The following is a 25,304-nucleotide window of genomic DNA, read 5'->3' on the forward strand; positions in this document are numbered from 1 at the left end:
GTTGGTGTGTGCACTATTTTATGTGCTGCAAAGGACTAGCTTCATTCAGGTTTGATTCCTGTCTTGCTCAATGGTAGTGGGATAGCAATCCCCTTCAACACAACATGAAAAAAGCAGGTTGCAAAATAGATGTATAGATGCAGTTCTTAGTTGTGGGTAAGATATTTCTATTGGATACATGGTTTACCTTTGGTTATGTTAAGTTTCTCTTTTTTATAGCTAAGTGTATAGAGTTTGTGTTATGTGTCTGCAGCATGAATAAATATATGGTATGCTATATATTTAAACTTGCCCTGAAACCTTTATTACAATTTTAGGCTGTTATCATCTGGTAGCAGACCAAAATGTGGCCTGTATCTTCACAGGTGCTTTGCAATTTTCTTTGCCAGCTTTTTCTGTGTTGTTCAGAGTAAGGCCTATTTGGCTCCTTTCATACTGACTATAACAAGTATCATGTGTCCTTAACTGCTTTGTTCTTTTAATACCTTATCTAGGTATTATATTTGATTATTATTTTGATTTAAATAATGATATTTTAAGTATAATATTTGGTTTATCCTGACATGTAAAAATCCTGGTCTTGTAGGTACAGTACATTTTCCTACTGAGTACAGATAATAGAACTTTACATTATATATTCAAATCAGTATTTTTTGAATAACCTCTTCACTTTATGCAAATTCAAAAGCCTTGAGGGTGTAAAGTCTACAGAAATTTATTGTCATACATTTTCCTGAAAAATGTACATTTTATTTTACATTTCACATTATATGTGATTTTTATTTATTTGCTTCATATGAGAATAACTACAATGAGATAAGAAGTAAGAAGGAAAAAATTTTATCCACTTTGATGTTTCCATGAAGATGTGATAACAGAGTGGTGGCATTTGGTCAGATTTTTTGTGATGAACTTACAGGACACAACGAAGCATTTGAGTAGAAACTATTATTTCTACAAAGCTATTATTTCTTATGAAATTGGACGATATGGAGTAAAACATTCAAATATACATGGCATTAGTTTAAAATGTATGTATTCAAAGCTTACTGTGTGTGTAATTTTAATATCATTCTTCATATTATGATTACATATCCTAATGCAATTTTGCTGGTCTAGATCAAGTCAGGATGGAGCAGTGGTATTGTGGTTTGCACTGTTTCTGCACAGTTCCTGCCTTGATAGGCTGCTGTTTCATGAAGTTCATTAATGATGCATATTTGAATGAGTTTATTGTATAAAAAGTAGAGAAAGATAGTATATGAAGCATTTTTCAAAATCTTACCTGATCATTATTTGACTAAAAAGGATAGGATTACATTCTGTATCTTTATTTAAAGAAAAAAAAAAGATTATAAGAATTAAAAAATGTTTCCCAAGATATTTTCTTCATCGGTTTCATTGTTTTTGTAATGTTTTATTCAGTTCTTGTCCAATTGTCTCTTGTACTTATTCTTCAGTTACTTAATATTTACATTTTGTCATTATGGTGACAAATTTTTAGTTAAAAATAATGACCTCTGTTATGTATTTTTAAGTAGTAATAAACGATTATCAACAGTCGAAATAATGTGAAATACAGTACTAATGAAAAATGGCAAAAAAAGAAAACTTTCATGGCTGCATCCAGTGAAGGTACACTGCTAGGATTAAATAATACGATTAGCTAATTACTGCTAGTAAAAATATTAAAATTGTATGAAATGAAATTAAATACATATTGAGACACCCCCCCCCTCCCCCCGCAGTTTGAACATTTACTAGTGCTTTTATATTTTCAAACATTTTCTCAGCTTAAATAACGGTTAGATGTCAGATAACTTGTGCATTTCATGGGTGCTCTTTGAATTCTGCAGACTGATTTTAATTATTGTTCAACATCTCAAGAATGCTACATTTTATAAGCTTTATCCTTTGGAATTCTCTTCTGTAAGTCACTGAGTATGGTTTTGGAGTAAGGGTTCAATTTCATTTTATTTCAGACTTCTTTCTAAAGCATTAATATAACAGGACTCAGTTATTATCTTGTACAGTCCACAGCATAAATTCATCCTCTAACAATGAAACGTAATGAAAGTGCGATATCGTAAGCTTAAAGGGGCAGGCTGCTTGACTCAGAACATTTTTAATTCCTAGAACAGTAACATCACCTGTACAGCAGCAAATAAGGTACTGGCTCCATTCCAAGTCTGTTACATAAAGGGACACTGCTTTTCTGGTTTAGCTAATTGTGCTCATTTTGCTCAGCCTCTCTCTTTCAAATTTCACAGGCACACCTAATCATTAAAAAAATATGTCATAAATACATGCCACCACTTAGTGCTCAGTAAATTATTTCATCATACTATGTAAGGCTAAATGATTAGAAGTAGAGAATTGAATAATAAAGTTTTTACCACAGGCTTAATTTTGTTTTCACCATCTCAGTTTTGTGACTTTTTAGTTTTTTGACTGTTTAGGCTGTGGGTAGCTGGGTAGACCACAGCTCATTTTGCAAATAGCGAATGCAATGGAGAGTGAGTCGGAGCTGAAGAAAAAAGTGTTCATATGAGCTAAAAACTTAAGAAATAGAAATTTTATTTCTAACTCCATTTTGTGTGTTCTACTTTCTTGTGAATGGGTTGAAAAGAGTTTTTGGATTGGATTCTTGTTAGCCGTTGAAGTGCCTATAGAATCTGCAAAATAAAAGCCACCCTATCTATTGTTTCACCATCACCAGTCTCTCACCTCTCTTTGGTGATAGATTTTCCTAATGAAAAGGAAGTATGTGATATCATTTTGTAAAATTGTAAAGGTACTTTAAGGAACTTTGTGATTTGCTGTCTCCATACATTAAGTACCCCTTTATGAAGTAGGCTTCCTCATTCCAATAACTGACTGCTTAATCAGTGACTGCATCATACATTTTGACAAGCTAACTAAATCAGGTAGGCAATCACACATAAGTAGAATGTTTGTGCAATTCAGGGAGGAAATGAATAAGGCTTAATATATAAACATGTTGTTTATGTATGTTGGTAACATCAAACCTGTTGAAGCTCTCACTCATTACGTTGTATTGGGTGTAGGGACTGTGCACCATTGCTAAAAAACATTGAGTCGATACTTGTCCTCTGCAGAGAAACAAGCCGACATGGGTTGAGAGAAGAAGAAGTAGCTGAGAACAGCAGTGATTTCCAAATCTGGGGCGATGGGCTGCAAAAAATTTCTTTCTTTAGTAAATTCTGAACATTCTTTGATAGAAGGACCAGGAAGTAGTGAAAGTACTGAAAACAGATCTTTCCTTCTGGGTCTAGAAGGTTGTTTAGTGCATTTTTCTGGTACAAGCTCAGCCTTGACGCAAGTAGAAACATTTATTAATATCTGAATGTAACTGATAATCAGGAAGATCCCATCATACTGTCATACTCCCATATACTTAGCTATAGTGTGCAGTTCAGCATCTGGTTTTTGTTAACAAAATGATATTTCATGCCTCAAATCGAGGAAGGACCTGAAATGATCCCAGGAAACGTATGATGTATAAAGCTTGATGCACTGGCCAATGTAGTTAACACATGTCAACCCAATTTAGAATTTGTAAGTTTAAATAGAACCTGCTAGGTACATGTATATGGTAGATTGTAGTAGCTCTGAGGAAGACTGAAGTCTTCATAGTCCAGCATCTTTGTCCTACATATTGAGTCCATGTCCTGGCAACTTTAGGTTATTCTGAGGAAACCTGGAGAACAAACTTATTAATTGGTTGGTTTACCTACTGTAGTGGCTGCTAGCTTTCAAAATTTGTAGGACTGAAGTATTGTTTACTGAATTGGCTATGGTCCTTGCAGAAGTTGATAACCTGAAAAAAGAAGGGTAATTACTAAAATAATAATTGTGTTTCATGATAAATGCTAAAGAATTTAGTATTTGATGGTTCAAATGATCATTCCAAAGAACAAGTATGTACAGCTGTCCCAAAAAAAAAGCTCTTCGGCCAGCTCTCTCACAAAATGTTTATGGTTGTAAACCTGCTGATTTCTAACTTCCTTTGGTTGAACAAAGATCACAAGCCCCACTATATATTCCCACGCCACTCTGCTTCCTCTTCTGTTCATCAGAGGCAGTACATTCATTGTATTAAGCTTTCACCACCTGCCTGGTTGACCTACATTTCACACTTTGATCTAAAAATATCATATTCCAGCTAGTCCATAATGTAATTTTCCATTCTTTTGACTTTTTAGGCCTAATGAGGTATGTTGTATAGTTCATAATGTTATTCTTCCTCAGAAACCTGTTCTGCATGCTTTATAAAAATAAACTGTATTCAAGGACCTGAAATATTAAATGTTATTTATAAACTAAAGTCTGGTGTAACAGTTATTAACTTTTATTCCTGTTTTCAGTTGTTTTACCATGATTCTTGATGTATGCAATACTATTCTATAGTCTGCCAATTACAGAAATCTGTTATCTGAAAAGATTGTATTTTACATCTAATTGAAAATGACTTTTAGTTTTGCCTTTTAAAAATACACCTTTTTCAAACTTACATTTTTTTAAGCAGGTAGTTAATCAGGTGTATGTAGCAGCAGCGTGTTTGTAATTCATGTTATGTTGAAGCCTCGTAATTTAAGATATAAGCTTGAGAGCTGTAACAGTAACATTTAGAATTTACAAGATAATTTTAAACAGAAATGTACTATAACTGTACTGTACAGGAAAATAAAATGGTATGCTTTAACTTACATTTTCAAATGCCAAGTCTGAAATGACACAGCTCTTAAAATACATATACTTATGGAAATTCTACTATTTTCCCAACTCTCCATCACATTAGATAATACTAGTTGTATGTAGTAATTAGATTAATACATAAAAAATTAGCAAAATTGCAAATGCAAAATGCTCACCTTCCAAGCTATTCCGAACTACAGTGATCCTTCGCTATATCGCACTTCGACTTTCGCGGTTTCACTCTATCGCGGATTTTAAATGTAAGCATATCTAAATATATATCACAGATTTTTCGCTGGTTCGCGGATTTCTGCAGACAATGGCTCTTTTAATTTATGGTACATGCTTCCTCAGTTTGTTTGCCCAGTTGATTTCATACAAGGGACGCTATTGGCAGATGGCTTAGAAGCTACACAATCAGAGCATGTATTACGTATTAAATAAAACTCCTCAATGATATGTGATGTGCTTCCCGAGCGGTGCTTGATTGTTTGCTTTTCTCGGACTCTCTCACTCTCTCTGACGTTCTCAGCTCCTGACAGAGGGGATGTGAGCAGAGGAGCTGTTTGCACAGAGGCTGTTTGCCTAGAAGATACGGGCGCTACTCTAAAAATGCTGAAAGACTACGTTCACATTGCTCCCTTCTGTTGCGGCTGCTTTATCGCGGTGTGCAACAGCACGTATTGATTTTTTGATTGTTTGCTTTTCTGTCATGCTCTCTCTCTCTCTCTCTCTCTGAAATTCTCTGCTCCTGACAGCGCTCCTTTGAAGAGAAGATATGTTTGCATTCTTTTAATTGTGAGAAAGAACTGTCATCTCTGTCTTGTCATGGAGCACAGTTTAAACTTTTGACTAAAGGGTGTTATTTCATGTCTAGAGGGCTCTAATAATGTTAACAGTGTGGGAGAGTTTATAAGGGCTTAAAATATATAAAAATAACCATACAAACATATGGTTTCTACTTCGCGGATTTTCACCTCTCGCGGGGGGTTCTGGAACACAACCCTCGCGATCGAGGAGGGATTACTGTACAGGGTGGTCCAGATCTAATTATGCAGATCCAGATCGTCTGAATGACTTTGATTTATGCGGGGACAATTCCAATTCGGCACGAAGACGATTCTTCATGTCGTCAGTTCGTACACTTCTCGATGGTCCAGGATTTTTCGGGTGATTTTCTATGTAATAAACTTAATAAATTTATAACGTAATGAAAATTGCATAATTAGATCTGGACCACCATATACACTTAATGCCACCAAACTGCATTTAGCAAGTTACTATAAAAGGTTTCTGTACACTCATTGTGTTGTTCAAGTGCCTTTATTTTGTGATTTTTTTTTTTTTTCTTTAAATTTAATTCTTGTGCTAATGGCCACTATTAAAATATTTTTTTTTCTTTGCTGCTAGACAATGGCTTTCTGTATTGCCAATATTTCCACTCACTGTATAATATTTTTGTTGATACTTGATCTATTTTTTTTCTGCTTTTTAAAATTAATTCTAATTGAAATGCCAACTACTGTATTCTCCAATTACCAGTTCTATTCAGGTGATCCTTGTGCTCCATTATTTAATAATTAGCCTGTTATCAATAAATGATCCAACCTGCCATAGAACACAGTAGCCAGTAGAGATTTAACGAGTAATCCAAGTACCACTTACATAAGGTAATGATTGATGGAAGCTTGTCTTCTGTTTAGGTGGATGATGGCTTTAGAATTTTATTAAGGTACACAGTGACTACTCAGTTTTTACTTTCAATGAGAGGAAATATGTTGGCAATCAGAATGTTTTTCTTGAAAAATGTATATTTTTGAGAGAAGTACACAGCTTGCAAAACTACTTATTTTTTAATAATGGAAAGTATTATTAGTTTCTTTGTATAGAATATCTATAACATGTTTGAAGTTTGTGCTGACACATCAGATCTGTGAAGATAGATTAATTTCAATTAATCCAGAACGTTAATAAATTGGCAAAGCTGCACACAAATCAACAATATCTTTCTCTGTTTGTGGCGAGGACATTATGATTGTATGTTTTTCAACAAAACTCCAATTCTAATAAACAAAATAATAGTTTATTCTTAACATAAAAAAATAGAAGATGGATATGTGCAAGCATATGCAGAAACATTACAATAAAAGAATAGCACAAAATATAAATCTCAGTAAACTTTGGTTTGTTTCTCCCTCTTTGATATAAAGGGGCACATACTTATGAATTATATTACCCCTTCTTAATTTCTAATCTAAAGAATTGCCTGAGGAAGAAATATTTTTCACTGTTACTACAAATAACATATTTATTTCAGAAGTCAGCAGTGTACTTTGTTCAGTTCCTGCTATCTCATAGTTTGGAGGCAATGCTATGTCATTATGTCTACAAGACCCATGGATTGTCAGAACTGTTGACTGACACATGTGGAAGGAAGCTCAGCATACTTGGTGTTTTACTTTGTCCAGATGCTGTTGTGGTCTCATTGAGCTTTCATGCAAATTTTGTGTTTCTATCATAAAAGTATGTCTGCTGAGAGTTGGCGATAGTGAATTCTTTATTCCAGCAAAACAAATGTATTGCTTTGACATAAAGTCCCTCCTGCTTAAGCACCTTGATGTTGTAAGATTACACTCTGTTTAGCACCAAAATCCACCATCATTACAGGCCTTCTTCCACATCCAAAGCATTTAGCATTAGATTACCATTTGGTATATAAAGTTAGTGTTTAACAAAGAGTGCTACTGCAAACTACTGCAAATACTTCATTATAAAGACAGTAGAAAGAGTTTTCTTGGGGCACATAAGCCCCATGTTTTAGTTGATCATTGTGCAGAATTATTGCTATTAAGGTTGGTAAAGGTTGAATCTTGATAAATGTTCTCATTGATCAAGGTGATAAGCAGGACAAGACCAATGTGCCTCTGAGCCTGGATAGTCTTTCCATTGTGAGTGATAACATAATTTCCATATGTACCCAAAAGGTCACTGCAACAGTTCCAAAGAGAAACTTGCTCATGGTTAAGTGTTAACTCTCATGAAATGGGGCTGAAGAAGAAGACTCATTCATCATGCTAAAGAAAAGAGGGTAATGCCACTCTGAGTAGCATTTTATTTTGCTATTTATGAGAACAGCTACATGCTTCCATTGTTAATGGGCTACTACCTCCACTGCTGCCACACAATGCATAGACCTTAGATTTTCGTGTCCGTTTGTTTGCTTCCATTGATTCCATCTTCTGTCTCTAGTCCAAAGATAAGCCGTAGCCCTGTGACTTTGAATTGACCATCATAATAAGGGTGTCTGAAAATAGTATAGCTATGAATGTCTCTGATTTTCTTAGTATATTACTTCATTATATTTAATTTCACTGACATTTCCACTGCTGTATAGTTCTGTGTATATTTTTGCATTAAGAACCCTCTGCATACTTCTGTTTATTAGCTTGATCTTCAAATAAAGAATGCATAACCTCCTAAAGTAACATGAGTGTTTAATCATGACAGACATTGCATCTTTCCAGGATCAGCATTGCCGACCTCCTACCTTGATCCTCACTCTGAGATTTGCTAATATAGAAAATTTTCCAATATTATAAAAGATACAAGTTTAAAGTCTTTATGCTGCACAGAAAAACTGAATACTTTTAAGGTTGAGAAAATGTCTTTCATTTGCCTTTTATGTAGTTTATGTAAACTTTTCAAATGCATTTTAATATTGATAGTCATGTAAAATATTAAGTAACTAAAGGTGACTATAGTAGTTTAAAATATTTTGCAAACTGCTAAAGTAAATACTAATTTGAAGCTTTTTTGCTGTACTGTACATCTGGCCCAGTAGCATTAGATTGTATGGTCTTAACACTTTTTTAACCTTTGTTTACATGCAGCAAGGAGTTATGGGAGAAGAAGAGGTAATTTACTTGTGTTTTTCCATATGTTGTCGTCTGCTGGAGCATGATTGTTAGTGGTGGGGCAGCTGTTGATCAATGTAGTGCTCGTGATTATTGCATTAATTAAATCACGTGCATGTTTTAGCTCTTGCTTCTATGTGCAATGTGCAAAAGTACTAATTTTATTATTTATTCTCAGATTATTTTGCATTTTCCTTTAAAATCTAGGTACAATTATAGTAATATTTACCAATATCAATTGATCATAGTTATGTATAGGTAAATCAGTGTTTAACTAAGTTTAATTGTCTTAAATAATATTTCTGGATATAATTACCATGATTTGTCTGTTGTATGTTGATTGTATATCCTATAATTCAGAATTGTTTTGAATGTAAAACCACTTCATTTGATGGAAAATTGTGCAGAAATCTTTGTGTATGCTTTATTAACCATGAAATTATGTAAAATAACAAATAGCATTACTATAGAATGTTAATTTGTGCTGTTAATCATTTTCATTAGTCAGAGGATTTGTCTATTTGAGATGCAGGAGTATACTTTACTCTCTCTGCAAATACTTCTTTGGGTTTTACCATTAGACCCAGTAGAATATTAGTACTCTTACTTAAAAAGCAAAAACACAACAGTAAATTAAATATAACAAATTTAAAATAATCAACCCTTGTCAACTATTCATAATGGCTCCTCACTGACTTACAACTATTAAATCACTCATTGAATTTTGGAGCAGCATATAACAAGTTAAAAATGTACACATGGCATTACAAGCTCAAAGTTTATTGTCATGTGCACAGTAAGGAAACACGTTTCCTTGTACAATGAAATTCTTTCTTTGCTGTCCACACCAAATGACAAAACCAACATATAAAGATAAACATAAATAATAAGTAGCAGATATATAATAAGTAACAGAGGCAGCATAAAGTATAAAAACAGAATAGAAGTATAAAGTGTAATTGTGCAGGTAAATGTGTGACAGACAAGTCAAATGCAGTTGTGTGAGGTAAATAGAATGAGGTGAACCATGGTTGTAAACTCCAGTCAGTTATTTAGGAGTCTAATGGCCTTGGGAAAGAAAGAGTTCTTTAGCCTGGAAGTCCTGCATTTCATACTTCTATACCTCCTGCCTGAGGGTAGAAGTGTGAACAGTTCGTGTTGGGGGTGGGTGGGGTCCCTGAGGATCGAGGCAGTTCTCCTGTGGACTCTGCAGTTCATTAAGTTAACTAATAAGAATATTCACCTGAAATTGGAGTCATTTGCCACATTTAGATTTATTAAATATTTTTGTACCAATGAGTAATATTCATAAATGAATCTGATAATATAATGTAATAGAATTTAATTATATGTGTACAAAGCATGCATTAAATACATGCTTTTTAACAGTATTTTACAGTACAATGGAGTTAAAAACAGTTTTGTGATGGCTAAATATCTTTTACAGACCGCAGATTAAAATTCAATTTATAAAAATGGCATCAATTGAAGCGTGTTAGTGGTGCAGGTTCTGTGACTAATTGTTCAGTTTCCTTAAACATAGCATTTTTGAAAGTACTGTATACCCAATAGAGCAGTACCCACTAATTAGCAAATTAAATAACTTTTAATACAAAATGACCAATACTAGCATAAAATCACTATCAATAATACCCTATGAAAGGAGAGCAAATGAAATAAGTTCCCCATCTAGATATTAATTTAGTTAAACACAATAATTTGCTAAAATTATATAACTTAGTAAGAACTTGAAAGGAACTGATTTATTTTATAATGGGAACATGAAAAGTGACAATTATCTTAAAGATTTTAATTCCAGTCTGAAGATATATGGAAGCAAATGTGGCTGTTCGGGTATGGATAAACAGTGTTGTGCGTCATGCTGCTAAGTAATCAGCATGAAGCAAACTGTTAACCTACCCTTTCCTGTCCTTGCTGTTAGTGGCAAACGCAGTCTTTGATGCATGTGCTGCAGCTCCATGTTCTTCCTATAGATCAACTGCAGTTTCCTTTCTAAATCCATGCTGTCTTTACGTTACTTAAGGTAGCTGCACACTTCCCTTGTAATTAATTAGTTCAAACACAATTTAACTTCAAGTTCATAATATTTGTTCTTTATAATAATAATCTGCAGATAATATGAGTTCAATCAATTCAGTCTTATATATGCTTAAGTATTGCTTTCCTTTTCCATTTATTTCCAGAGAAGTGACTTTTTTTGTCCTTCTTTGGGTTAACATGCCTAAAGCAGCAGAGGAAGGGTGCTTCTGTGTGAGTTGTTTATGTGTTCTCCCCAGCATCTGACTTGCTTGCATTGAACGTCCAAGCGGCGGTCAGATGAGTAAAAATTGAAAATACACAAAATAAGCAAGTTCATGCAACCGCTGTGAAGGTAAAATTGAAACTGTAAACTAATTCATAGTTGAAGTTATGGACAATATTTCTTTGTTTTAAGATAGACAAGTTTGCAAATTCGCTACTGCTTTTCAGTGTGAGATTTTGTCATTTCAAAACTTTGAACGTCTGTTTGAGATATCTCAGTGAAAATGTAATCATTTCAACAAATTTCCTTGAAGAGTAAGTGTACCGTTTTTTAACAAAATTGGTCCACATGGGGCCGAGTATGTTCAGGCAAACAGTCAGATGCACGGACAGGCAGACATGGGTATCACCTTAGGTGCTTTGTGAACTATATGTAAACACAACTTGGATCAGTTTAATATTGCAGACTATTCATATTTCTTTACTGTATTCTATCAGAAGATTCCATCTGATGTACTTGGGGTAAACTTTTAAGTGTGTCCAGCTCATCTACCAGAAGTTACACCAATGCGTCCAACAGTTTGAAACATACTATCTCTGTGCTGGCTCTAGTTACACAGGAACACAGGAATACAAGAGCTTGATAACCCAATTTAGGGAGCAGTCGGTCAACTGATCATGTTAAACATTGTAGTGTTTTCCATTAGCTGCTATCTGTTCATGGCATGTTAATAATAAGCCTGACCATTATTATATAAGAGGCTGTCCTTTACATTTTGAATTGCATTACATCTACTTTTGTGAGTCACAGTTTAACAAGTACGGTAAAAACCTTATGTCAGTGAAACATATAATACCAGCTTCTCTTTTGGTTTAGTGTATCAGTTATTAGTATAGACTATTTTAAAAGACTTTACATTTCTTTTGAAGGATATTTGTAAATTTCACAGAATTATAACATCAAGTATGCCTGCTTTGTGGCCTCAGCTTGCCAGGTTTCCAACTACAGGAGTAAAGCAAGTATTGAAATGTTTGTTGATGCTTCTGCCTCACTTGCATCAAATGTTATAGCAGCTCTGCATAAACTGACGCACTTTCTTGTTGAAGTGCACTTTGTTCGGTGTTCTTTGTTTTTATCTCAGTGGCTTATAAGGTGTACGTGCACTTTATGTCAGCTTTTATATACTTTTTAATATGAATTCTGAACTTTTATAAATGTTTTCAATGAAACATAAAAGAATTATTCAGTGAATTGTTTGCTGGCTTTTTGTTTTTGTTTTTTGATAATGTATCCTACCTTTCCTGTCTTTTCCAGGACGCTCCTCTCTGTTCCCCATTGATGATGGATTGCTTGATGATGGGCACAGTGATCAGGTGGTTCCAGGAGTGCTTAACTCTCCCAACTGCTACGCTCACCAAAATGGTGAACGGATTGAGCGTTTTTCCCGCAAAGTCTTCGTTGGCGGGCTCCCCCCAGACATAGATGAAGGTAAATTTAATGAATATTGACAAATGTTTAATAATGCAAAACCACTTTTTCTGGAAATGACCTGGGTGCACCTAATTTGTTACACCGTTATGTACAAAGACAGCTGCTAGTACAATGATTAAAGAGAACTTACTTAATATAGTGTTTATTAAAAATTGTGCTATATGAAGTGCTTACAGGCCTTTTTGTACACCATAAAAGAACATTAAAGGTGTGTAAGCGTGTGGTAGATTTTCTGTAGTATGTTACTTAAAGATTACAATATGTTTAATATTTCACACATATTACACAATTTTAGTTTGTCTTTATTTTCATTTATTTAGATGAAATAACCACAAGCTTCCGTCGCTTTGGACATCTGGTTGTAGACTGGCCTCATAAGGCTGAAAGCAAATCTTATTTCCCACCAAAAGGTAAATACTCTAAATTAGGCTGCTCACATGTCTATTTGCTGAATTTGGCACTGCTACTATTGTCTTTTGTTTATGCTGAATTATTTCTGATAAAATGATTGCTTCGTATCAATAGATATGTACTGATCATTTGAACACAAAGTCCTGCATTTTTTTAAAATACAGTAAACACACTAAACTGACAGTGTTTTTATTTTCTATTACCTTATGTCAAAAAAGTTAATTTTCAAATGTTAAGAAGTTAGACAGATAGATACTTTATTAATCCCAAGGGGAAATTCACATAATCCAGCAGCAGTATACTAATACAAAAAAAATAAAATTAAATTAAAGCGTAATAAAAATGCATGTAAAAACAGACAATAACTTTGAATAATGTTCATGTTTACCCCCCCGGGTGGAATTGAAGAGTCAAATAAAATTAATAATACCTCTTCTTCATGCTGATTTCTTGTATCTGTATTTCAAACACAGCAAGTTGAAGCCAACTCTGAATACTAACAAATTAGATTAAATTATTGGTAAAATTATGAAAGGGTGGCACGGTGGCGCAGTGGTAGCGCTGCTGCCTCGCAGTTAGGAGACCCAGGTTTGCTTCCCGGGTCCTCCCTGCGTGGAGTTTGCATGTTCTCCCCGTGTCTGCATGGGTTTCCTCCGGGCGCTCCGGTTTCCTCCCACAATCCAAAGACATGCAGGTTAGGTGGATTGGCGATTCTAAATTGGCCCTAGTGTGTGCTTGGTGTGTGGGTGTGTTTGTGTGGTGGGTTGGCACCCTGCCCAGGATTGGTTCCTGCCTTGTGCCCTGTGTTGGCTGGGATTGGCTCCAGCAGACCCCCGTGACCCTGTGTTCGGATTCAGCGGGTTAGAAAATGGATGGATGGATAGATAAAATTATGAAAAGTTCAATTTAATTTTACTAAACCGTCTTCTATATATCGTGCTATTTCTCATTAGGTCTGAGAGGTGCCAAACTGTATCCTGGCAGATACAAATACATTTTAGTGGTGAATCTACCTTTTTCTGGACAAACTTTGTGCCTTTCTATGTTTTGGTAGTGCACTTCAAATATTCTTAAATAAATACAGATTTTCCTACTGATGTAAACGTTGCATTGAATTTTTAATGTATTTTTAAGTACTCTGTGAGCATTAAGTTTGCCAGAAGTTGACTTTAACCACCCGGGTCAAGCAGCTTGAGAAAACAGGAACATACAGAAAGTAAATTTTTTGCACAATACATAATTCATAGAGGCATGTTTAATGCTGCTAAATGGCTGTAATAGACCAAGTCTGAATTCACAGCATTGTTACTTAACAAAATTGACATCTTCCTCCTGTCTTTGAATGGAATTATGGTTTTCCTCCCACATCACAAAAAAATTGCACAGAAGGTGAATTGGTGAGTCCAAAATGGTTTAGTATGTGTGAATGTGCCCTGCCTTGGCATGATGCCATCACCAGTTTTATTTCCTGCTTTGCATGTAGTGCTGCAGAGATGGAGCCCTAGAGACATTTTACTGGTTCAGATAATGGATTATTAAAAAATAATTCTTGTATAGTAAATATATAAGAGTAAAATTTGAGATACAGTAATATTAATCAATTTATACATAAATGAGCAATTGTATTTTGACATTGAACTTATATTTAATGGTAAATTTCAATAATCCAAAATATATTACTGAATACTTTGATTTGTTTATGTTCTTTTATTTTACAGGAATTATAAATAAAGTTTTCATAAAATATGGGAGCATCTCAAACATTTAATGTGTGAACACACACGTTAAAGTAAAGCATGCTAGTTAAAATGCTGTTTTCCAGCTGTTCTCAAAAAAGCACATGTCAATTAATTAATCTCCATCTGAACAATATGAAAATGAAAGTCAGTTTGAAATTTTATTTACCTCTTCTTGGGAATCTTTTCATTTTGACATGTGCCAAGAATAAGAAACAGTATATTTCTAGTGCCATATAAGTGAGGCTACATAGCTGCAAACTACAGAAATGTATAAAGGGAAAGTGCATTAGATGGTTATATGATCATGAATGTTGCCCACAGTGTTTACAGTGACATTAAGTAGATCATGAGGAGAACTCATTATGGCAAAGTTTTATTTGCAGAAAAATACGCATCTTTTAGTTGCAGTTGTTAAACTAGCTTACCCATTTAAATGCAGAGGAAGTGATGATCTATAATATTCTGGTTTTGTAGGTTATGCCTTCCTTCTTTTCCAAGAGGAAAGTTCTGTTCAGGCTTTAATTGATGCTTGCATTGAGGAAGATGGAAAGCTATATCTGTGTGTTTCTAGCCCTACAATAAAGGACAAACCGGTAAGTAAATATTTAAAAGTAGTTCATAAATTGAATTAGAATTGCAAATCATCCTTTTGCAGTTTGTAATTGTAAATGCTGAATAACTATTTCAGTCATTTTAATCTTTTTGTAATTGATCTGGTAAATAAAATGTACTATCAAAGGGCACTCTGTGATTCTATAAAATGCATTATTGTAAATAATTTGCACAGCCTTTTAAGTGACATAAGGAGATTTTTGAATGAAAGTTTGAAGCAATTATCTTCTACTCAGATATTACAAATTTCCTTATGATATTAAATTGCAACATTTAAAAAGCATACAGAGAGGTTAGAGCTAGAGAGTGTTTACTGGAGTACACTGTTAAAATTGGAAAAGAAAACATTTAAGAAATAGAGAGAGGAAAGAATAAGCCTGAGTAGTGCCTCTAATTGCGTTCTTTATTGTGGTGAAAGTTAACAAGGACTCCTTAGAAAAAATTATTACATTTGTAGCCCAAATAAGCTTTTTTATTGTTGGTGGATGCCCTTTTTCTTCAGCTTTCTTTATCTACTACAGTTACATGCCTAAATTGGGTTCTAGTCCTGATTCCCAATATGTCTTAAGTACATTTCATTTTAGGCACTTGTGAAACACTACATATGTTTATATGTTCAATAAGCCAATAGTATTACAACAGTTTAGTTACCATATAAAAACTGAAAATGGCAAATCCAATGGGATATTTGCCTGAAAATTTAACTGAGGTCTGCATAGTTTAAGACAATTTAAATATTTAGCACATATAAAATAAAGCAGGATACAGAAATAAAAATACATACCTAGAGTAAATTCTTAATTACACAATGACTTTCATACAGCACCATTAACTAGGCGTTGTCATAAATGCCTCATAATTAATTATGCTGCCTATGTTACTCCTCACTGCACATCTGCATCAGTTCTGTTCCCATGCTGGAATGACTGTGTGGCTGTACATTGGCATACCTTTACATTTCTACCATTGTCAGTTTTGAAGGAGAAGAAATCTCAACTTATTTTAGACCAAATCATTCCATTGCAGAGTTTAGTTTTATTGCTGGCAATGTCATATCCTTGTTGTCAAGAGACTGGAGTTCTGCGCATGTGTTAGAAAGCAGTGAACAAAATGCAGAGAGGATAATAAAACAAGATGAATAGCACAAACAATATTTCTGAGACATGCAGCATATCTACATTGATACTATTCTGTAATTGCTATATGATTATTTTTATTAGTTTTTTTTCCTAGGAACTTTAATTTAATAAAATGTTTATTACTGGATTATTTAAAGCTCAGTCATTAACAAATTTTCCATGATTTTAAATGGGAAACTGAAACTAATGAAGGAAAGTTATATGACAATATAATGTGTTTATTTGCATTTTGAATGCACATTATTCTATCTTATGTTAATGTAGGTTTTATTTTGGTAATGGAAATGGTTACACTGTGTAAAGGCTGTTTTCTTAAATGCTACTTTGCATTATCTGACCAATAGCAGTTGTGATTTTTTTTTTTCCATTGCCTGCCTTTCAAAAAGCATTATTCAAAGAATCAAAAGTAGCATCAAAATGAAATTATTATCACAAAGTATTTTACAACATTTATTAACCAGGTCACTTTTCAGGATTATCGCCCTGGACATTAAAATATTTTTTTTTACATTGCTTTCTCTGTTGCAATATTCCTGATAGAAAAAAATCTAAAGTTTAACATAGATAGAAATTCCACACAGTCTAATAGTAATGTATAGAACTAAAGAACAATTATTCAATCAAATCTCTCTATTATAAAAAAAAAAACTTGGGACGAGACTTTTTTTCCTGCGATAAGACGTGATCTTTTGAAAAGAGACAGAGAGACACTTTCACGTCCCGTGAGACGGGCAAGTCACGTCATACTTACAACCTTTGGAAGCAAGTCCCATGATACACATGTAGAGCAGGTTAGAGATAATGGAAGTAGGAAAATTGAAAAGTCTCAAAAAAATGAGAGTGCAGATCACATTAGCACAAACAAACGGAAAATGTTACTCGATAAAATAACGGAACAGTGAAAACAGATCAAATAGTGTTTGAGGATGTCTAGGAGAGAAGAGAGAGAAGGCAGTGACTTTAAAACGTTTGAAGTGCTGCACGAAATGCAGATCACATGGCACGGGAGCAGCAGCAAGCCAGCAGCTGATTGAGCAAAGAGGAGGTTGGAAAATAAAAAAAAGGAATTTGTTTCCCATTGTATCACCATTTAAGAAGGATTTTGGAGGAGTGGCTGCATCTCCTTGGGGTGCGTTTAGCCCCCCTCTTTACAACAGCACATAGTGCTTGGCGGATGGGGGGGGGGGTAAGGAATTGGCGAGCAAAGCGCCCTAGTATTAGACATTAAATATTTTACTTATATATATTATACATAATGCCAAGTTGACTGACTGATTCACTCACTCACTCACTTATCAATGAAAACACTATTTCCTGTTTACCAAAAAAGCCGAAAATGCACATCTGGAGTACTAGGTATCCACTAAGGAAGCACATTTCAATATATCAGTTTTTAGGGGTACATCCCCCCCCAATAGAAAAATTAAATACCTCAAAATATTGAAATTTGCTGATGTTGTGGAAAAAAACAAAATTGCTTGATGCTTTATTTATTTGTTGATATTTGTCATTGGATTACATCACTTATCTTAGAGTAGTGTTTCTCAACCTCTATGGCCTTCGAACCCAGTTTTACCTTTTTATGTACCCTGACAACCCATAAACAGTATTTGAACAGAGGTCAGGGAGGTTTCTCCTGTTGCAAATCGAGCACAAGAGGGGGAAAAGGGACAAACTGGTGGAAAAAGGGGGAAAATAGAAAAAAAACACTGCAAATTAAGAGATGGGGCAAAACCATGATTGAACAAAATAAAGTGTGATTTTTTTTTTCCTGTAGCCGATGGAAATGCTGCTTTTCAGAATTTGATTAGGAGAAAAACGTTGTTTCTGAGTGAGAAAAAGCATTTAATAACTTTTTTTTCTTTCCATCCACTGTATACTGAGCCAATACTAATTTTAGGCTTTGGAGAGTTGATATTTATAACAGTTTTTAGCATTGAATGAAGAAACTTTAAATCACATTTTTAATATTATTGAATATCATTTTAATATGGAATTCTGCTGCAACCTCTTTCCCACCAACACCATCAAGAACTGTATGTAGCATGTTCAACAGTTAGCAGATGAACCGAACTAATATTTCCAGTTTGACCCTGATGAAATAAATAAATTCAATTGTATACAAAAATGCACTTAGTTATATTGTACTACTGATACACCTAATTAACAAATGGCACTATAACGAGGCCATTTGAAGCCAGGTAATGCCCTTAGTACTGTATATATGTGGTGTGTTTTTGTTTTCCCCAAAATAATCAGAACATCTCTGCATCAGAGCCCTTTTTATCTCTGTCAGCCATGGCAAGGATATATTGCATATTCTGAAGGGACACAAGGGCAGAGAGCCAGGCAACATTCAGGTAGTTTGTCCTACTTTAACTTTTGTACAAGAGAGATTTGTGATTTGCCTGCAAAAACTTTAAATGAGTGCTGATAACATACCACATGCATAATTGATGTCGGCTGAATACATCCATTCTTTATTGAACTTTACTCATTTGTCCTAATGTTTGCAAATCTTAGGCAAATTTTGGTTTGCTATGTGAAAGCACTTTTATTGAGTTCAAAATAAATGTGCCTACACCGTTGACAACTGGGATTATGCACTCTTTGTGATATCAACATCCCACTTTAATCTCATTAATATTACTTTATACTCTCTTAAACATCTGATTCTATAAAAGTAACAAATGCATATTTCTCCATTTCAAATAATCACCAAATATTTCCTATGTACATTAGGTTTACAACATTGCTTCCATATTTATGATTTATGCTGTACAATGTTGTTCCGTCCTGAATTGCAAAAATGTTAAGTTATTTAATTTCAGAGTGCATACTTAAGTAAATATATGTAAAGGAAGGCATTTATCCACCTGACCATTTTAGCCCACTCACCCAATTCAGGTTTAAAAACTGGATTAAAAGATAAGTTCTTCACAAGAATAGAATAAAGGCCAAGTAGTCTATAGTAGCTGGCGTAAGTTTAGGAAATGCACTTTATAAGTACAATATACAATAGAATCTCAATTTACACACATTCAGCTTTATGCAGAGTGATGGCACTACATAAGGTGCTCTTCCATAAATCATTTTTTATCATAGGTTATAAAAAGTAGTGAAATGCATGTCTTCTCAGCTTTCATACACTCTAACCTGCATTTAGCTTACTTATTAGTGATTTTAGTATGTTTTAAACAATAGCTGTGTGGCATTTTAACATAGTTTGGCTCCCAAACACAAGCATTTAACTTCTGTTGGTGTTGAAGCAAAGAAACAGTGCTTTATTTTAACCATACAGGAAAAAGTGGTTGGCTTCGACTTGCTAAAAGACTGGCTCCAATGAGTCCAGCATCTTTCAATTAAAATAAGAGAGAAGGAAATCCATGAAGCTCTGTTGTCCACTGCCCCTGTAACTGCTAATGTGAAGTCAAGTATGTGATACAACTTAGTCAAGACTGAAAAGGTATTAATCCTGTGGCTAAAAGATATGAAGTGCAAATGAGTACCTGTGGAAGGAAACATCCTGGAAGAGAAGGCTATTATCCTTTATGACAAGCTCAAGTTAACCACAATGGAGGATGTGAATCCTGAAAAAGAGTTCAAACCCAGCCAAGAATGACTTCCATGTTTCCACAACCATTTCAGGCAGAAAAATCTTATGAATGAAGAAAATGTGAAAATTATCCAAGAGGACTTAAAAATAAAGTGATTGATGAAAATGGCTATCTTCCATAGCACATTTTCAATGCTGATGAGACCGAGCCTTACTTAAAGAAAATGCCCAGCTGCACATACATTGCAAAACTGGAGAGACAAGCACTGGGCTTCAAAGCAGTGAAAATATCATGTGACTCTGCTATTTTGCTGCAGTGCAGCTGAGCACATGATTAAGCCTGGCTTACTGCACAATGCTACCAATCCACACACATGGAAAGGAAAGAACAAAAATCTGCTTCCTGTGTACTGGCAGTCTGACAAGAAAGCTTGGGCGACAGTGGCTATTTTTCTAGGTTAGTTTCGTAACTTTATTTCCAGAAGTGAAGAGCTATCTCAAGGTAAAAGGAATCCGGTTTAAAGCCTAATTGAAGCTGCTTTTTGTTGAAAATGCTTCTTCTTCAGTTCAGTTTGTCCATTCTAATGTTAAAGTTCTATTTTCTCCACTCAAACATAACCTGTGGCTTACAGCCATATGATCAGGGCATTATTTGCTGCTTCAAGGCAATTTACACAAAACTGTCGTGTGATGCAGTGTCGGAAATCTTTTACCATACAGATTTTGTGGAATGACTGAGTTAATGATTTTAGGGAGCTGATAATGTAGTAAAAAAAAAAAAAAATGTAGTCCAGGTTGTCAGGCAAGAGCAACGTCAACGATTTGGTGACAAGGAATAGAAGAGCTGATCAGTAGTCACAAGGAGATGTTAAAGGAAGAAGAACTGGATGAACTTGTAAAATGTTTCAGAAGAAGAGGAATGGAGGGAAAATAGCACAAGTACTCCTCATGATTTGGGGAGTTTTTTTAAAGCAGCCAAACATCTTGGAGACCTAATATCAGATTATAACCTCTCCTTAGAGAGCAGCAAGAAAGTGGTACATGAAATTAAGAAATGTTTAGGTTTGAGGTGCCAAGGAATGTTCCAGCAGCTACAGACAAAACATCAGTCACTAACAATCACAGTGTTTTTAAAACATGCACAAAGAGCGGAGCATCTGTCAACTTCCTGTACAAAGCAGGAGAAACCTAGTAAATAACACAACTTTGCACAAGTACATTGCATTTATATTATTGTACTGTATTCAAGTAAATTGCATTTATATTATTGTATTCTATTCTTTCATGGCATGAAGTGCAATGTATATTTTTGAAATAAATTTATGCATTTTGGGGCAAATATTGATGATTGAACAACAAAACATTTTCTATTATATACAAGATTTAGAAATGTAACCCTCCCATAATTTTCTTTTTTTTTTTCCTCATAATTGTTTTCTTTTTTCTTTTTTTTTCCTGTTGAGAGTCGCAGTAGCAACACACTGAGCTGGGCTGACCAGGCCTTCCTAACCCTAGCAACTTTTCTCAGAACTTCCCTGAGGAATCCTGAGATGTTCTTAAGGAAAACCAGGGATGCAACCACTCCAGTGCTTCCTAAGTCTGCTCCTCAGACTTTTCCCAGTGGGTCTTGCCTTGTCCACCTACCAGCGAAGGTGCAGAGAGACATTCATTAACATTCTAACACCATCTCACCTGCCTCCTCTCAGTCTGGACAAGCACTGTTACTACTCTGAGTTTCCCCTATATTGCTGACCTTATCACCCTTTCATAAACAGTGAAATACACAGGGACTCCATTTAGACCATCATTTACTATCTAGAGCTTGTATTTCACACAACACACCATCACAAGCTTTTGTCAGCACACGAGAATGAAGCTGAAAGCAAAAGAACTAAGACTGCAGAACATTAAAGACAAATTGATAATACAAGATAATGAACAGACAATAAGTTTTGGAAACAATGGGCACAATGGAGGTTGCTTCAGATCATTAGGTAAGCAAGGGTCAGTTAGAGATTAAAATAAACATTTATATTATCTAACATATCAGAGATGAAAGGTAGGTTCCCAATAATATAAATATTTACAGAACATCCCAAGCAAAATGGCACCCTTTATTGGCTAACTAAAAAGATCACAATATGCAAGCTTTCAAGGCAACTCAGGCCACTTCTTCAGGCAAGAAATGTCTCGTCATTAGTTAGAAATTAAGGCTTTGGGATAATGATATGGCCAACTTTAGAAAATTACAGGTATCTGTCAGGCAGATATGGGTTGAGTAATCAGGATCAGAAAGTGGCTTAGTGGAATGTATAGGTATGTCAGTTAATTAAAGTTGATTTGATTTTTAAACATGGAACCCAGCATTGTTGTGCCATTTAACTTGACAGGGCTATTTGATCATTGATTATTATTCAGTTGGGACTCTGGCTACTGTATTTTTAATTCAGTTTACATAATAAAGCAGCCATTAGGCATGGACTTTGACCATAATAATAATATACATAGACCATTAGGCTGCCATGGGATGACATCTATCTTTGGACCTGTATTTCTAAAAAAAAAAAAAAATCAGATATGCATAAATTAAACGATTGCTGCTAATAAGTTTCATAGGAATTCAATACGTGTGAAATTGCATGCATACCAGCACCAGCTATACAAAGTGACCAGTGCTGGTTAATCTATTCACTGTTTATAAACCTTTACATGTTATATTATATTATAACAAGTAAGTTTGAATGGTATATCCTAACAAGTCTTGAATTCATTATTCATTGCTTGTGATTAAAGAAAAAAATCCTCAATAAATGATTATAGTTAAAACTGGTATAAATACAGTATTTATCATTAATGTGAAATGATCCTTCCTCTTACTGTTTTACTCGTCACACAAATCAATGAGCAGTGAATAATCAGTTGCTAGGTAACTAATATAACAACAGCAAATGGACTATGAATTAGTCATGCGGAGCCTTTTCGTATTCTGTCTAAACATATTTGAAACACATTGGAAAGGTACATGCATCTTGAGTAAACATTATAGAAGTTCACTAACTATAGTGTACACACATATGAACATAATGAATATATATATATATTTATAGATATTGGCACCAAATCACACAGTATCAAGATATATTAGAATTATTGCATGACATCCCACTTCACTGTTCCTGATTGATATTGTTTCTCAGCCCATCAGTCTGCGTAGGCTGTCTGTAATAAGTACAGATCCTTTCAAGGTCTGGATTGGAAGCATCATCTGTGCAGAGGAAGCAGGGTGGACAAAATGCAGGGCTATTATAACTTGCTTACAGCAAGCATGCATCTTTTGGTGGATTACTGGTTTCTTGATATCTTGTCACAATAAAGGAGGCATCAGTGATATATAATCTTTAACAGTTACTGTAATAGGTATGTGTAGGATTTGTCAATGTTCTTTTAGTTCAGAAGTGGCAGGAAGCACAAGTTACTGTATGGGGGGTTAGCGTTTTCTTCCTGGCAACATTTCTTTCTTTCTCTGCAGATTAAAACGTTCTTTTAAAAACATATTCATAATATCTGTAAAGTTTGAATCTGATATACCTCCAGACAATGGCCTGTTACCTATATTCTTTGGCAAAAGGTATCACTGAAAAAAATGTTTTAACAATATTTTAATAGCATATATAGCATGACATAACTATTGGTTTGAAAGGTGTAGCTCAAAAACTATGGGAATTATTAAGGAAATTAATGAAGAATCAAAGATGCAAATTTAAAATGAAAATGGTTTTCATTGTATGTTTCTGTTTCAGATAGGTAATCTTTTATTTAGAATCAAGATCACATTTATTTTAGAATGGTTTTGCTCTGTCCTCATGTTGGTACTGTTCAATGCACTTGCGTTGTATTTATTAAGAAAAAATTACAATGAGTATATTTGTGCTGTTGTCCTTTTTTAAGTATGAAGGGTGCTCAATAATTTATGTACCTGAATATTATGAAAATAACATCTGATGGTAAAATTTACCTCCTTATTTTTCAGTGCAATCCCCCTTGACTTAAACACTTTTGGTCTTCCAACCAACTTGTTACTGTCTCCTTGATGTCATTAGCATTGGAGAATTACCACCCATGTAGAAATCTCTTTAGATTCAAAAGAAATTAATCACTGCAGGCCAGGAGTGCAGTGTATGATGGATGGTTAAGCTCTATGAAGCCACAATTCTTGATAACAGCCTTCCATTGTTGGATTTGTGGGATGGTATGGTGCGTTCAGTGAAGCAGCAACATGCCTGTTGACAATTTCCCAACAGTGTTTCTGTTTAATGGCCTCATGTGTATGGCATAAATTCCAACAGCAGAACATCCTTTGTATCCTAGAAAACTGTTGCCATGCCCTTTTGAGTTGACTGCTGCACAAAAAATGTCTTAGGGTTCATTGGTAACCCCTTATGCTTCTATTGCATGGACTCATATTTGATTTCAGGGTCATGGTGGTGAATCCATGTTTCACCCCAAGTAATAATCTGTGAGAAAAAAAATCAGTGGGATTTTCTCTAAGAAGGTCCAGATTTTCGTGAGTGAATTCTGGTCACCTACTATCTGATCCTGTGTCAGCATGTTAGGGAACCCAACGGGAATTGACCTTTGTCCTCATCGAATGAGTATAAATGATGGCGAAAACTGTACCAGCTGAAATACCTAGTTCATGGACAATAACATTAACCTGAACATGCTGATCTTCCATAATCATGGCCTCCACGTTTTGGCACATTTCCTATGAAGGTGCCTCCACAGGATGCCCCATGTAGGGGTCATCTTCAGTCATCTGCCCGTTTAAATTGCTTGCCCCAAAACATCACTTTAGAGTACAAAGGTGCATCACCACCATATGCAGCTTTCAGCCTCTTATGAATTTCTTTTGGTTTCTTCCCTTTCTATATTTCTTTCCCTTCCTTTGACAATGCTCCCAATCTTTCAATTTTTTCATAGACTTGCAGGTAGAGATGTGTTTGCCATCCTTTCTCTCTATCAAATGAGCTGAAACTACGTATGTGGTATGCCAAGTCAGGTCCTAATCTCCAGTGACACATTCAGATCTGTAACACAAGTACATGATGCTCGAGTAGATAAATTATTGAATACCCCTCATATTGTTGTTCTATGTGCATGCACAAAATCACTTTAAATATAATAATAATGATATAATAATATGATAATACTATATAATAACAATATATAATAATTTACTTTTTAAATGTACCTAGGTCCAGATTCGTCCATGGAACCTTAGTGACAGTGATTTTGTAATGGATGGCTCACAACCTCTGGATCCCCGTAAAACCATTTTTGTTGGTGGAGTTCCCCGTCCCCTTAGAGCAGGTATGTGGATATCCGTTTAAAAAATTTTTCAATCCAAAGAAATGAGCTGCATGTAATATAATGATACAAAATGGTATTTTTTGTACATTG

The 25,304-nt window shown here is 34.7% G+C and overlaps 1 protein-coding gene across 2 annotated transcripts in view; it reads left to right on the top strand.

The window, feature by feature from the left end:
- Nucleotides 1-25,304, top strand: part of cpeb2 (cytoplasmic polyadenylation element binding protein 2) — a 126,267-nt gene that overhangs the window by 95,433 nt on the left and 5,530 nt on the right. The window contains exons 5-9 of one of the 2 annotated variants that reach the window (XM_039751507.1): nt 8,610-8,633; nt 12,211-12,384; nt 12,708-12,797; nt 15,012-15,130; nt 25,100-25,214. In XM_039751507.1, the coding sequence (XP_039607441.1) occupies nt 8,610-8,633; nt 12,211-12,384; nt 12,708-12,797; nt 15,012-15,130; nt 25,100-25,214 (522 nt within the window). The remainder of the gene's footprint in view (nt 1-8,609; nt 8,634-12,210; nt 12,385-12,707; nt 12,798-15,011; nt 15,131-25,099; nt 25,215-25,304) is intronic. The other variant, XM_039751508.1, reaches the window with a different exon arrangement.

Source organism: Polypterus senegalus, chromosome 4 (genome assembly GCF_016835505.1).
Source record: "Polypterus senegalus isolate Bchr_013 chromosome 4, ASM1683550v1, whole genome shotgun sequence".
Classification (NCBI taxonomy): domain Eukaryota; kingdom Metazoa; phylum Chordata; class Cladistia; order Polypteriformes; family Polypteridae; genus Polypterus; species Polypterus senegalus.